Here is a 15,246-nt window from a genome sequence, read left to right as displayed (position 1 = left end):
AGAGAAAAATAGCCCTATTACCATAAGTGTCTAAATATTGGGCGGGAGAGAGGGAAAATTGTCTTCAACTTAATGTGATCGTGTTAACAGAGAGGGTGCTTGATCAAAGAGGTCGAAAACCCGCCCTCTCCGTTCTCAAAATAGAATTGTGTTCCCCAGCCCAATTCTTGATTTTTGCTACTCGGAAAAGAAATTTATATTTTAAACGATCAAAGTCACATTTCAATTGTAGCATAGAATTAAGTACAATATTATGCCACCTGTGGTCATCCATAATTATAAAACGATTAAATAATTTAACTCTGGACAGTTTCAACTCCCTGGTTTGTGTAACTTCGATAATGGAACCCACCCAAGGTCACCATAAAGTGCCTCTTTTGGAGTATACCGTGGAGCTTTGAGAAGAAAGCGGGCCATTTGCAATTGCACTTTCTCTAGGTCTTCGTTATCCTTCTTGGATTTATTATACCAAATGCTACAAGCATAATTTATTGAAGGAATTGCAATGGTTTTCCACGGTATGTTTCCATAGTACACCGGTTAAAGTCATCAAGATTAGCTATGATACCTTTTTTTTTTTTTCTTTTTTTTTTTATTTCATACTCATCCAACAGCGAGTAACCCGCCAATTACAGGATGGATAAACTATTTAATAATTTATATATAAGCTATAAGCCGGTTGCCCTTTTGGATAACATGTTCATAATGTGAATGTTCACTCATGTTTGAGGAAATATAGACCCCTAAATATTTATAACTATTTACTTCTTTTATCGGTTTTTCACCTAATTTCCTCTCTTTATCTTTATTTATGCGTTTTCCAACAACCATGACATTTGATTTTTCATGATTAAAACCAAGTTTCCATTCTTTGGCAAATATATTGGCAATTTCTAACTTTTGTATTATAGACAAAATCTCTTGAATAAATGATAGATAACCTTGTCTCGGGGTTAAACCAATGCCATTTTAATTGTAAACTTAAACTTTATAAATGGTCATGTCTTATACTACGGAACAATTTTATTTAAAAAGGATTATATTTTAGTAATATTGAAAGGGAAAGAATGCGCGTTTAAGCATGAGCAATATATAATACTGTACTAAGGTTTGAAACTAATTTAAATTTCAAAACGTTTTGTGTATATAACAAACGCACGAACCTAGGCTATAATAGGTAGGCATATAATACTGTGTATTTGTATAATCGATCATCAAAGTACTACCAGTACTATAGTAGTACTCCGTCGGAGTCCAGTTTGAAAATTATTTACTGAAACCGCTGGCTTCTTGATTCTGAGATTGTGAGTCCAAAGTTCTGTGATTAACCTATCAATGAATTACTATATACTTTAAGTAGATAGGTAATCACGTTCGACACAGGGTCAAACAGTATGCTGGTAAAATCTAAACAGGATATCATTAAACCTATCTACTTCAATAAAAAGAAAGACAATTTTGGCAAGGAGTAGGCCTAAGAACGAAAGTATCTCACTGAAGACCAAAGCAGGTAAGGCTACAAATAAAGGAACCTTTCGAAGATGATGATCTTTTTTTTCTTTGGATAAACAAAATAATATACGCCAGGTCATAAGATATGACTTGATATAATATTATACATAGGCCTAATAGTTCCTGAATTCTTATTTGTACAGTTTGCTTTGTATAAATCTAAGCTTAGGCCTAATACATTTAAACGTTCTCTTTGATTTAGATTCAAAAGATGTGGGTTTCAATTTTGTTTGCCGGTTTAGCGATTCTATCACTTGTGGTTATTCCTGATGATTTTGAATATTTTGTGAGTGATATACCGAGTAAGTAACACTGGTCATCGACATAACATAGAACCACCCGCCCTTAAAAAACACAAGTAGGCTTATAGAACATTATGTGAGTTTGTTTGTATATATTGTTTTAAGCTTTATTTAAAGAGCAAGGCAAGAAAAAGAAGTTTTGATTATTATATTATAATATGTATATACATTTCTATATCACGTGCAATTGCTTCCAATCTACTCGATGCCCTCTGTGTAATTTCTAAGGCTCTTTCTACACTATCAAATATGGTAGTGATATGCCCAAATATGGTAGCGATATGACACTATGTCATGTCCATCATATTGTGTTTGTTACATACAGTTTGATAGTGTAGACAGAGTATTAAATCGTGTCACTGTGCATCCTTCCAATTGCTATCGATGTTTTGTAAAACGGTACATTCAGCTTTGTCTAGTGACTTCTCACCATGTTTTACTCAGTCTATGTATCATCCTTTTTAGAAATACTTAGATTATCTTCTATACTCTATGATGTTCATGTTCGTTGGTCTCTATCGTCGTACCGGCCCTCTCTGTACCTAAACGCATCCCCTGTTGATCCCTCCTGTTAATCGACAGCAACTTCTTTCTATAGGCCTACTGTATTCTTTTCTTTTTTTTAGTAACTAGGAAATTTGTGTCTATTTTCTTCGTCATCACTGCCACTGTGTCATTCTTCACGCAATCCAATAAACAGAGAAAAGTACAGGACAATATGAGAAGAAAACCAAGAAGCACATGTACGGATGGAATGAAAGCAATCACTATTGATGAATATGGCGATGACGTAATCAGATTAACTAGTAATAATCCTCGACCTGAAAATCTTCAGGATTATGAACTGTTGATCCGTGTAAAAGCATCGTCAATCAATCCCATCGATATTAGAATAAGTGAAGGATATGGAAGCCGAGTATTCAACAAAATTAGACGAGGAATGAATGTACGTTTAACATTTTATCTTAATTATTGTACCTACAGTTTTGCTTTTTTTTTTGTACATACTTTTTGTTGAATGTACCGTATGTATCCGTACATTTAAATGGTTACCTGACATGCACTCGCTTTTTTTGGCATACTGTACTATTAAATATTGTAAATGTAATTGTGAATAAATGTGTAAGTAAAGTAATTTGAGCAATCACGACGCGATGGATCATCTCAACTGTCACTTGTGATTGGTCAACTCACTTGCGTTTTTGCGTTGCATTTCAGGTGGGCTTCAACATACTTTTCACATTAAGATATAGTCTTTGTTGAATAATTGGTTGTTAGCAATTACTTAGTTGTTTAGTTGTTGTGCAGAGCATTTTTAAAACTTATATAAAATGTTATCATTATTAGTATTATTTTTTGGTCAGTACCCTGCTGGAGATGGAAAGGAATTCCCCATTACTCTTGGAAGAGATTGTGCAGGAATTGTAGAGGCAGTTGGAGACAAAGTTAAGATATTCAAACCGGGACAAGAGGTTAGATTTCTATCATTTTTTAATAGTAAAGGCATATAATGAATACTAAATAATTGAAACTCGAAGAAATAACCATTCATTATACCGTGTCAATAAGGTGGAGCCATGGCGGTATAAAAAAAAATTAAAAAAACTATTTTTATACCTCCATGGTTGGCACAACACAATAATGAAGCGCAACGCACAAGTTAGTTGACCAATGACAAGCGCAGTTATAGCCATCGCATTTATTGGTCAAATAACCTATGTTGCGCTTACGTAAGGGAAGAACCTTTGTTTAGATCAATGGTTTAGACGGGACACTAACTTTACATATTATTACAGATTTGGGGAGCAATAGAAGTGGCCAGACCCTATGGATGTTTAGCAGAGTTCGTAGTTGTAAAGGAACATGAGATTAGTCTTAAGCCCAAAGGGCTTACATTTGAGCAAGCAGCCTCAATTCCGTATGTATTTTTGACGACATGGAGCGCAATAGAAGGTTGCATATCAGAGAAAACTGCGAAGGGGAAAAGGTAACGGTGTAGGGCTACATGTACATATAAATAATCAATTGTTTGTCAGAAATAAATACTATAAGTGTATTGTTGAAAATGCCCTTGTTTTAGTATTTATTTATTTACATTTTGACTAATGCTTTTTTCATTTGGGCTAGCTCAACCATTTTGTTAATATATTTAAATTGTGATCTTTACAATATAATATTATGCCACCATAATTTACAGAGAAGAGTAATAATACTAAATTATCGATACTAAATGCCATAATAATATTTTAATATCAATTATCTTTTAAGAGTATTGGTATTGGCTGGAACTGGTGGAATAGGAACGTTTGCTATTCAACTTTTCAAAGCTTGGGGATGTTACGTCACCACTACTTGCAGCACAACTGGAATCCCATTGGTTGAAAAACTCGGTGCTGACAACGTAATCGATTATAGGAAACAAGAATTTTCTGAAGCTCTTAAAAACGAAGAGAAGTAAGTTTTCATGCGCGCGGTAAATTTAATCAATACGAACCGATTGTTTAAACAATTTTTCGTGAATTACGACTGAACATATAAGGCCCACTCCGACGGATCAATGAATATAAACAGAAGCGTAGGAGCTGCTGTCTGGGAGGTGTACATGTAAATGCGAGAATACTCCCTGATCCTAGCTGAATTTATTTTTAAAATAAAGCTGCTTGGTTCACGGAAACAGATTGGTGCTGAAGAAAAAAAATTTGGAAAATCTGCTTCAGGTCCCCGTAATGTCTCCGGGACCTTCCATACCAGTGCTAGCCAGTGAGGTATGCAATTCATGCGTAACATGAACAAAATAATAAAATACAAACAGCGCGAGCCACACATAAAAGCCTACCAATTCATAAAGCAATTAAATTAATCCCCTAAAAGGTTTAAGTGAGTTTTCTCTACTTAAAAATATTGAATCTCCAAATACAGTAGCTCGCATATCTTTACTCTATTCCACAAAACCCCCGCACTACCACTCCCAGCCTACGCGCGCCCCTGGTAAACAAGTTAGCCTATTGAAAGGAAGGACGCCGATCCGTTTTGAATGACACCTGGCGGCCGCAAAATGGAAAAAACGGGTACCATAATGTCCCCAGGATCTGCACCCGTGTGAGATGCCTCTAACACCATTAATGAGGATTATGACGTCAGACGCTGACGAGTACTACAGTACAGTATTAAGGAGTGACTGAGTGAATCAGTGTTTATAATAATAAATCACTAAATTTTAATTTGTTTCTGTTTGTGCCCACAGATTTGATTTCATTTTAGACACCATGGGTCCAAAATTCTACAACTCATGCTTTAGCGTCTGTAAACGTTCTGGACGAATTGTTTCTCTGGTTTCACCTGTAATGCTTCTTACCGATAAACACGGTCTCGTACTTGGCGGCATCAGAATCTTTTTGAAATACTTACAATTAAATTTATTACGGGTACGTAATTTGATGGTAACAATTATTGTTAAATATTCAACTTTTGTAAGGTGTTGAGTGATGTTGCTTACATACACTTGAATACAACGCGTGAACTAAACGACTATCTTCGCCCCTTATTGATCTTCCGTGTACGTAATTGGCAGTATTAATCCATCATTTGCAGAATTAAACAATATTCAATAAAATTGCAAGGCATCAATTATCACAGTTATAAAGTAACCATGTAAAATAAAAGATTTTCAGATATTTTCAAATAAAGTTCTAGAAAGCCAGTTCATACGAAAATAAAATTATTGTAAAAACTTATAAATATTACTATTTATAAATACTATTGTGTGTTTCACAGAGACTACTAGGAAAACGACTTTCGTGGGGATTCTTTTCAGCAAACGGAAGAGCTTTGAAATATATTCGCAAACTCGTCGACAGTGGAAAGGTATGTCGTATAAAGTTTAAATTCTGTCTACAATATTCCTTTCTTTTTATCATATCTATCAAACTTTATGTGATACAAAATATGTGATGTGACCATATAGACATGATGATGTCACGGCCATATTTGAGCATATCACTATACCATATATTTGGGCACATCACTACACCATATATTTTTTTTGTCAAACGAGTTTGATAGTTTAGACATGTTTATCTTTTAAAATATGTTGTATGTGTATAAGCATGGATTAATGAATATATATATTAATCCATTGTGTAAGTTAGTAGTAATTCTAAAGTTATGTCTACACTATCAAACTTTATGTGACAAAAAAAGTGTGATGTGCCCATATATAGACATGATGATGTCATATCACTACCATATTTGTGCACATCACCCTTTTTTTTTGGCAAACTAGTTTGATAGTGTAGACTGAGTGTAATGAATAATAAACTTATAATACACTTTGCAGATTCAACCGGTTATTGAGAAATCGTATTCCTTTGAAGATTTTAAAAGTGCATTTGACCACGTAGCAACAGGACACTCTAGAGGAAAAACTATCATCACTTTTTGAATGCAGGGTTACCGCTTAATTTGAGCACGAACATTAATTGGATTAAATATCTATATAAAAGTTTTTTGAAAAAGTTTCAGGAAGTGAATATTTCCAGGAGAAATTAAATAGCCACCTGGAAGAATTAATGCCAGTAGTCTAGACAAAAAACAGCTAATACATCTAGTAAAAACATTAGGCAACTGTAATTACCTATAGGCATGCTTCTGTTTCAAACAGTACATTTTAAAGTATAAATGTTTATTATTGAGAAATAAAAGACTAATTTGATCAAAGAATGTATGTGCAACACAATTACTTAAAACAATTATGTATGTGGCTCTTTAATTTATTTGTGTGTTATGGGGGTTATGAGTTGCTGGTTGTATCTAAAGACCTTGAAGTTGCAAGAGATGAGTGTTTGGTTGTAGATCGCACCTTAAGCCATATTTAGGTTTGTACCCAGTCGTGTGTTTGGGTTATGATAGCACTATTGAGCTCATAAAGCCCATTGATTCCCACTAGGACGGAGAGCAAGAAAATTCCACTTGTCATTGGTCAACTCGCTTTGTTGCGTCCCAGTGGGAACCAAGCTTTAGTAGATAGGTGTTTGTGTTACATTAGTATGTATTGCATTTATAGAGTATCTCTAGCAGCTAATAGAGGAAACCACTGGAGATCAGAACAACTTCATCAAAATGTGGACGAACTTTTCAATGATACAACCACAGACAGATTGCAATAAGTGAGATACCCAGGATGAGAAAGACTTCAATCTTTACTAGACAATCTAATAATAATGTCGACACAAACCAATTTGAGTTTTTAGGTTAGATTTAGGTGAGCAAGATAACAAAGTCCATAAAAAAAAAAACATACAAAACATCAAGCTAGGTATTTTACAATTTTTATTAGGACATTTTTTTCCTCATCTACACCTGCACATATGAGATGTCATTTACAGAACAAACTCTGGGAACTGGAAGTGTACTTCTTTTCCAGTTAGTTTCTTGTAGACAGCTGTGTAGGTATCAAGCTGAAAGACAGAACACGAAAGAAGAAATGTAATCACCAATATAAGAAACCAGTAGTACATCTAACAAAGATGTCCAGAATGGAGAACATGGAATATTCTTTTATTGATTTGTTATTTTGATACAAAATCACCAGTTAAGTTAAAGTTAAAAGCATGATAACAGGGCCATAGCCAGCATGAGGCAGACTTTTAATTTTCACCACCCATCCCATTTCCCTAGCACAGATCGTCGTATTTTATATTATTAATTATATTTAAAGCATCTTTGCCTCGTCTGTTTTTAACCGCTCGTTACGGCCTTGAATAACCTGCTATATAATGACAAAACTCACCTTATGTTCAACAGTTGTTTGTTGGGCCTTGTCTAAATGAACTTTTACAATCCGAGAACAGTCCTGCTTTATTCTAATTCTCTTGCCGACAATCTCAGAAGGGAACACTAAATCTTCCAAAATGCTTTCGTGAACGGCTGTCAGAGTTCTGCTTCGTGGACGCTTCTGCTTTCCTTTGTTTCTGGATTTTCTTGTTGGTTTAGGAAGGATCCTTCGCTACATTGCCATAAAAACAAGGAAAAACAATTTGTTCAAATACAATCACTTAATAGTAGCATTACTGGGTGGGTAAAGAGTAATTTTGAAAATATAGCAACCAAATCACATATTTAAATCAAAGGTATTGGCACATTTGTGAATTCATAACATAAATACACTTCAATTTCAAAATACATAAGGAATTGATTTCTCAGGGATAGGACAATTTTAACTTAACCTAAGTATATTGTTGCCATTTGATTTAAGTACACATCACATGCTATTCATTATTTTGAACTAATGAATGATTCTATGGAACATTATTTTGTAAAAAGGACCTTGACTGCATTAAAAAATCAACATTTAGTGAGTGCCGTCTATAACTGTCTAACCCCGAGTCCAACAATGGAGCGCTGCATTTTGATTAGCTCAGCTACAGTTGGGTGATGACTAAAGATGAATTAAAAAAATTAAAATGAATAACCATAAGACTCACCTGGGCAATAAAGACAACATGTTTGCCACTGAATTTCTTTTCCAGCTCCCTCACAAGACGGGTTTGTACCTTCTGGAATGATCTCAGCTGTGGTACTGGCACAAAGATAATAATGGCTTTTTTAGGGCCAACGTCTACCTCCTTTGCTCCAGATATAAACAGCTCTCTCAACTGACTTTTTAAATCAGAGTTCATTTCAAGTTCAAGCAGAGCCTACAATGAGAATATTGAAAAATACTGATCATAGTTTATTATTTATAGGTTTTAAGGTTTTTCACACCAGAACACAAAGTCTGTAAGCGCATTCCAAGTAATTTGACCAATCACAACAGATACAATATGATAGTATTTATTGTCCTTGTGAATAGAATTATAAACAAATTATATGTTATGATTGTCTTAATTACTTGCACTGCATCCTAGTGAAAAACAAGCTTTCAAGTAAGTATACAGAATTTACAATTTCCACAAAAAAAGAAGAATCAAGAAAAAAAAACAAGAAATGTTACCAATACGAGTAAATTAAAAACAAGGTAATACATAACAAACCTGGGAAATGGAAAGTTCAAATTCATCGGCTGTTTCGCCTTCTGGCTTCATAATCTTCACCCCTGGATTGAACACGGCCATTTTGTCTGCAATTTAAACATTTAATTACTATTAATACTGATTAGATAACAATAATGCCAATTATACATACAAACAATACATACTCACATTGTATTTAAACATATTTATGTAGTGTATAACCAAAGAATATGTTCTATACATACTGTACAGGCAATCTAGCCTAACTTCGGCTCAAGGCTCGGTAACAAAACCTCTTTACCTTCTTATCAGGGATTTCCCTTACCATGCTACTACAGCAATCGACTCCGCCTATTTAAGTCGAATCTAATGGGACTGGTATAAAAAGTATACTTATATTATAGGATTAGGAAAGAATTCATAAAAATTCGACTTTCTATTCGTGATTTTTCGAATAACGCGAATTCGATTTAGGCAGAGTCGACTGTATTTAAAGGACAACTTGACCGAACGAAGACCATATTTTAACAACTTATTAGGGATGTAAAAATATGGTCCTCGGTCAAGTTGTCCTTTAATTAAGCCTTCATACATAAATACTACTACAGTAATAATATATAGGCCTAGGCTAGGCTATCTCTCTGCAGACCCAGATGGCCACCCACCCCGACAGTCCAGCCCAGGCAGGAAGAATTGTTAAATTGACAAATGTTAGGCTAGGCCTAGCCTAGACATAAATAAAGAGTTAACACTTAAATTGACTCGCTTTATTTATTATATTTCAATTATAGTAACTAGGCCTTTTAGTTTCATTTAAAGCATGCCTATAATCTCCTGTCTGAAGAGCCTGGTCTACACAGTAGGCTAGGCTACGTCTGCAACTAGTGAAACGTACAGAAATACGAAGCATGTTTATCTCTAAAATTACATGTTTCATTCAAACCATCGAAACGTAAAAGTTATTAAAATAGAAGAAATATACATATGAAAACATGATACAAGGTTTATTTTACAATAAATTGATAAATATGTTGAATAAAAGGTAACTTTAGTTACAATCAAAAATATATTACCACAACATACACAATTATTAGGCCAAAGAGGTCGACCTTTCATTTGCAAAATACAATTTATTTTTACTGAAAAATAAAAACAACATTTACAATAAATAATTTACCAAAGAATGATGTTCTATAAAAATTTGTTATAAGCAATTATATTCACATCATTTTTTTATGATATTTTATTATTTAAAATATGCATATTATTCATAAAAATATTGAAATAATGGCGAAAAAGGTCAATTGTTATGGTTGAATGGTTTCATACTAGTTTCAAAATAAAGATGTGATTTTGAATGACATTGCTACATCAACGATTGCTCTTCTCATCTTCGTTTGCAATAATTAGACAAATGCCGTTTTATGCAGTGCGAAAGGGGCGAAATATTGGTATATTCAAAACATGGTAGGTCGGCAGGCTAAGCTAGGCCTAGCCGCCCCTCTACTAGGCGGGCCTACTTCTACTCTACACTCACACTGCTTCTGCAGTCATGGATGCAGGAACTTGGAAGTACTGAAACTGTCTGTCACAACACAACACACTGCATAAAACACTGCCTAGCCTAGGCCTAGGCCTCTAGGAACAATCATGCACGGTCTATTGTTACTAATCTAACGCCCATAATACTAGGCCTAATAATATAATAGATATAGCCTAGCTAGTGCCCGATCGATATATTGCACGGTAGGGTTTTATATGGTGTCGGATAAAAACGGTCGCGCTTGAAATTGGATGCGATAAAATCAACATGCAAAAAAAAAAGGCAATTTAATTATTGATAATAAATATTAATTAACCAAATAAAAAAATATCCACATGGACATAAATAATCTAGTTCCTAAAAAATATCAATTAAATCTATATAAACGAAGAAAATGTATATGCTGCTCGCATGCATCCATACAAAGCATGACCGATTTCAAACCGCGACCTATATCATCAGTATTATAACTCTAGCAGCACACCATACAAAATACCGGAAGTTGATTTTAACGTGACCGGTTTCAATTTTTCATCGTAAACCAGGTTTTATGAAATAAAATGTTATCAAGAAAAGTGTGTAAAAAAAATGCTGTAGTTACTGTTGTTGATCAATAAATAATGTTTTTATATTTTAATTTACATTTTCTAGGGATGAGTGTCAAAAACAAGTACACCAATTCCAAGGAGCTCAGTTTAAAAAGTTTAAAACTGAAGATGAGGCGAATAATTTTATTGGATCGGTACCAAAACCACCAACGACTTCATGGTCAAGAAAAACATATAGACAATCAACAAAACGATCAACAGTACCTTTAGGTACCTTTATTTAAAAATAAAATTCAGTATAATATAAAGGCAAAAAGTTTTTCTTATTTACCAATTAATAAAAATTAATTGTTGACATACAAGTACTGAAACAACTTAAACTTAACTCCCCCAACCCTACCAGTGTTAACTCCTGTAGGTCAATCCTAGCAGTAAGAGAATGACGCTTACTTTTCATTTCTTTCAGAAAGTGATGCTCTGACATCATATAAGAAAAGTAAAGTACAACACAGTTATGGTGGCAGTGATTCATCAGTCGAATCTGTGGAAAGTATGTTTTAATTAGTTTGTCTAACTCTCAAATATGTAGAAAAACCCAAGTACAATACAGTCAACTCTCACAATACAAGAATCCATAAAAACCACTATTACTGACTGATGACCTAGGAACAAGCTGGGTGAGGGCAGTCAATGTGTCGTTGGACGTCACCTGGACCTAGAGACCATCAAAATTGTTGAGGCGGGAGCGAGGAACCACATCCTGCACCTCTCACATCATAGTAAATTGACCCAACCAAGTTAGCCAGTTGGTCATCTGAAAGCTGAAGTTGCTTTATAAGAAAACCAGATAATTTTGGCTAGCTCAATTGAATTGGTATTAAGAAAGTTGACTGTTGTAGGATTTACTTAGATGACTCTGTTTGCACATGTCATCACCATTTCACCACATCTTTAAATTTTAGCAAGTATCCTTTTATCTGGGGGAAATTATGCAATAATCTGAAATAATAATTTATCAAGGGAAATTCTATTTTAAAATTTGTATTAAAGTATTACATGTTTATTTTTCACCAACACCTAGATAATAATGTCACTTCTTGCTTTCATTTTTGCATGTTCTTAGAACCAACCGTCGTATATACAGATGGAAGTTGTACAAAAAATGGAATGGCAGGAGCACGGGCTGGAGTTGGAGTCTACTGGGGTCCAGATCATCCTTGGAATGTTAGTGAGAAACTGTACGGACCACCAACAAACCAAAGAGCTGAGTTAACGGTATGTCACGGCATGTGTTTGTTCAAGGGATAGATTCAGATTTCAGAACAGATTTCAAATTGATGTTACATTTCAGAATGCCAGTAAATCATACAGTCAAAAAACATATTTAATGCAGTCTGGTTTTCCCTAGAAATACTAATATAATATTGAACTTATAATTTGTTACCACCTACAACCTACTGTGTAGTTGGTCATAGCATGGAATGTCCCCTGCATGTACACAATACATTAACTAGGTCAGCACAAAGCGAAAGCTCCCTATCACTACCATAACAGGCACCATCCCTGAAAAAATTCAGACTATTGGGTATTTTAATCAGAGCTCTGAATTGTAGAGAATATATATATATACATTTTTTATTTAAATACAGCAATCTTTTGTATTTGCAGGCTGCTCTTCGTGCGATTGAAGTAGCAAAGAAGAACGATTTAGAGTATATAGAATTAAAAACTGACAGTATATACACAATTAAATGTAAGTTATATTGGTCTTAGACAATAATCTACACAAACATCGAAAATTGTTTGAACTGAATTAAAATACTCATTTAATCATTAAGGGTAATCGGCATAATTGAGTTTCTGACAGGAAAAAATTTAACTAATTTTTACATTCTTTTATTTAAAAATAATTTTCTGGTTAATTTGTTCACTGTTAATTTGATAATTTGTAATAAGAGCATTAGAATTGTGTGCATATCTTTTGCTATCAGGTGCAACAGAATGGATTGATAGATGGAAAGAAAATGGTTGGAGAACGAGTAAAAATGGCAATGTTCTTAACAAAGATTTAATTCAGGAACTTGATGAGGCTAGGATGGATATAACTGTGAAATGGGTATGTTTACTGTTTTATTACGATTTTCATGTTCAATGTTTGAATGAGTATGTGGCTATAAAATCAATACTGTTTGTGTACAGATTATATTTCATGAAATTTATCACAACAGTGCTGCTCTGTTGTTTTAATGATAAGTAGATGTACTAAGTACATTGGAAAGTAATTCTAGGGTGGTACTCAAACCCTTTACCTCTAGGCTTGTGTTGATGGCTAGGGGTTAGATTCAAGCCCAATGAAGCAGTGGGTACTGAACTAAACAGGATTGTAATTGTTTGTAACTACTGTGGAGTAGATAAACCCTATCGCAAAAACAGTGTGTCCCATCTGGATAGTGTTTAAACATGTATTTGAAGGGGACAACTTTGAAACCCAGCATTGTGTAATTAGCGGTGTCACTTACTGATACTGATATTATTATTATTATTTTTTTTTTTATTAAATAATAGAAGAATAATACAAGATTTCCTGCTTTTACCATACCAATGGCCAGTTAATAATTAGATGTTCATATTGTATGGTAAAATAATATTCTTTTTTGTTCTGCTTTCAGAAATATGTTCCTGGTCACAAAGGTATTCATGGAAATGAGGAAGCCGACAGATTAGCAAATATTGGAGCAAAAAAACAAAAATAAAAAAATCAACAAAAATAAAACATTTTGACATGCCTTGTATATCTGTGCCAATTGTGAGGCCTTATTGAAAAAGGAATGTAGTTTATGAGAAATTATTTTTAGTTAAAGAATTTTTCATTGAATTATAGAAGAAACCTCTAATAACTTTAATAAGTGGATCCAGTAGGAAAACTAATTGAATATCTCATGAAAGAAGACATTTTTGAGATGTTGAAACATAACCCCATTTGGCAGAGGTATCTGCTATAAAAAAAAAAATTTTTTATTTAAAAAAGATTATAAAATCATAATTTCTAAATATTGGTTATGAAATGGCTTGTAAATTTTGTGAAGAAGAAATCAAATTGATATTTCAAAGTAAGATTAAGTTAAGCGTGCAGATTTGATATGACAAGAAACCTTGTTTTGTTAAATGATGTCAAATATAAAGTACAGTGTATTTGTTTAATAATATTTCCATTCATTTATGTATTTTTAGTCACTCACAAATACCTCCCATTGCTCCTATACATTGAGTTTTACTGTTATTCACCTTTGAGTGGTCACTTGCAAACACCTCGCAGTGATCTACTCCAACTGCTCATATATAAACAGAGAGGAGTTTGAGGAGCTAAACCTATTCAGAGTATAAGATGTACTGAAAATACTGAAAATTGTCAGTTATATTTCTTAGAGGTATTGTACATCATTCATAGTTATGTCGCAGTTAATGATACGGTAAAGAGTGTTTACTGTGCACACAAGTGGATATAATGCAGACATGATTTGGATTAGTTTACAGCTTGGTTGTTCTAACTTGGACACAACGCAAGTGAGTTGACCAATCAAAAGTGACAGTTGATGATCCATCCTGTCGTAATTGGTAAAACTGAAACCTATGCACTTGTCAATTGTATGACCCACTATACGACCTTCTGGAGAGGTGTGTCATTTGTCCGATGTGCATCATACCTTATGAATACCATGACGCACCCGTGCGTAAAAAATGTGACTTACCTTTAAGTGACCATGACGCACCCATTTTGACTGTGACCATGTTTATGATATTTTAAGTGGTAAAGTGACGGACATTGACACCATCGTTCATTGATGCGAGGTACCTTCTAGGTTTTTTGACGCACCCGAGTCAGTAATTATTTGTAAATGACACACCACTCCCGGGGTTCATATATTGGGTCATACAATTGACAAGTGCATAGGTTTCAGTTTTACCTATTACGACAGGATGGATCATCAACTGTCACCTTTGGATTACGATGCACTTGCATCCTTGTGTTATGTATGTAAGTGGGAACCAAGCTTAAGCTTGCATAGAAAAGAGTTAATTCCAGTGTGTGTAAACACTGCCTTAGTCTTGCAATTGCATCTTCATATATTGTGATGTGCTTGATCTCAATCTCTCGTTGAAACATTCTATGTACTGTACATCTATTTGTATTGAGGCAGATTCAGGGGCAAATTCTCCCCTTTTTGACAGCTACAATAAACATATTGATTATGTTTTAAAAAGTACTTCCCCTGGATCTGCCTCTGTGTACTTTACCATTTACAAGAGATTTGGACATTAGATTTATAAAA

At 34.1% G+C, this 15,246-nt stretch overlaps 3 protein-coding genes across 7 annotated transcripts in view; 2 read left to right on the top strand and 1 right to left on the bottom strand.

Annotated features, from left to right (window-relative positions):
• Positions 1-1,238: 1,238 nt before the first annotated feature.
• LOC140063161 (reticulon-4-interacting protein 1, mitochondrial-like) lies at positions 1,239-6,289 on the top strand. The gene is made up of 9 exons (XM_072109625.1): positions 1,239-1,510; positions 1,715-1,814; positions 2,441-2,760; positions 3,179-3,286; positions 3,611-3,801; positions 4,083-4,268; positions 5,059-5,239; positions 5,589-5,678; positions 6,151-6,289. Exons 2-9 carry the CDS (start codon positions 1,724-1,726, stop codon positions 6,253-6,255), a joined length of 1,272 nt encoding a protein of 423 aa, XP_071965726.1. The 5' UTR covers positions 1,239-1,510; positions 1,715-1,723; the 3' UTR covers positions 6,256-6,289.
• An 836-nt stretch (positions 6,290-7,125) lies between these two features.
• Positions 7,126-15,246, bottom strand: part of LOC140063162 (small ribosomal subunit protein eS7-like) — a 47,753-nt gene continuing 39,632 nt past the window's right edge. For 3 of the 5 annotated variants that reach the window (XM_072109630.1, XM_072109629.1, XM_072109628.1), the window contains exons 2-5: positions 8,846-8,931; positions 8,297-8,509; positions 7,603-7,818; positions 7,126-7,270 (exon numbers count right to left, since the gene is read on the bottom strand). In XM_072109630.1, the coding sequence (XP_071965731.1) occupies positions 7,193-7,270; positions 7,603-7,818; positions 8,297-8,509; positions 8,846-8,926 (588 nt within the window). In that variant the 5' untranslated portion in view covers positions 8,927-8,931 and the 3' untranslated portion in view covers positions 7,126-7,192. Of the gene's footprint in view, positions 7,271-7,602; positions 7,819-8,296; positions 8,510-8,845; positions 8,932-9,897; positions 9,929-15,246 lie in introns of those variants that run through there. The other 2 variants (XM_072109627.1, XM_072109626.1) reach the window with 2 other exon arrangements.
• On the top strand, positions 10,145-14,854 carry LOC140062338 (ribonuclease H1-like). Its single transcript, XM_072108511.1, has 7 exons — positions 10,145-10,291; positions 11,019-11,185; positions 11,382-11,465; positions 12,039-12,190; positions 12,584-12,668; positions 12,907-13,031; positions 13,585-14,854. The coding sequence occupies exons 1-7, from the start codon at positions 10,182-10,184 to the stop codon at positions 13,666-13,668; spliced, it is 807 nt and encodes a 268-aa protein (XP_071964612.1). The 5' UTR covers positions 10,145-10,181; the 3' UTR covers positions 13,669-14,854.

The sequence above is a fragment of the Antedon mediterranea genome, chromosome 11 (assembly GCF_964355755.1).
Source record: "Antedon mediterranea chromosome 11, ecAntMedi1.1, whole genome shotgun sequence".
Classification (NCBI taxonomy): domain Eukaryota; kingdom Metazoa; phylum Echinodermata; class Crinoidea; order Comatulida; family Antedonidae; genus Antedon; species Antedon mediterranea.
Note: the sequence above shows the minus strand (reverse complement) of the source record. Positions and strands in the feature narration are given on the sequence as shown.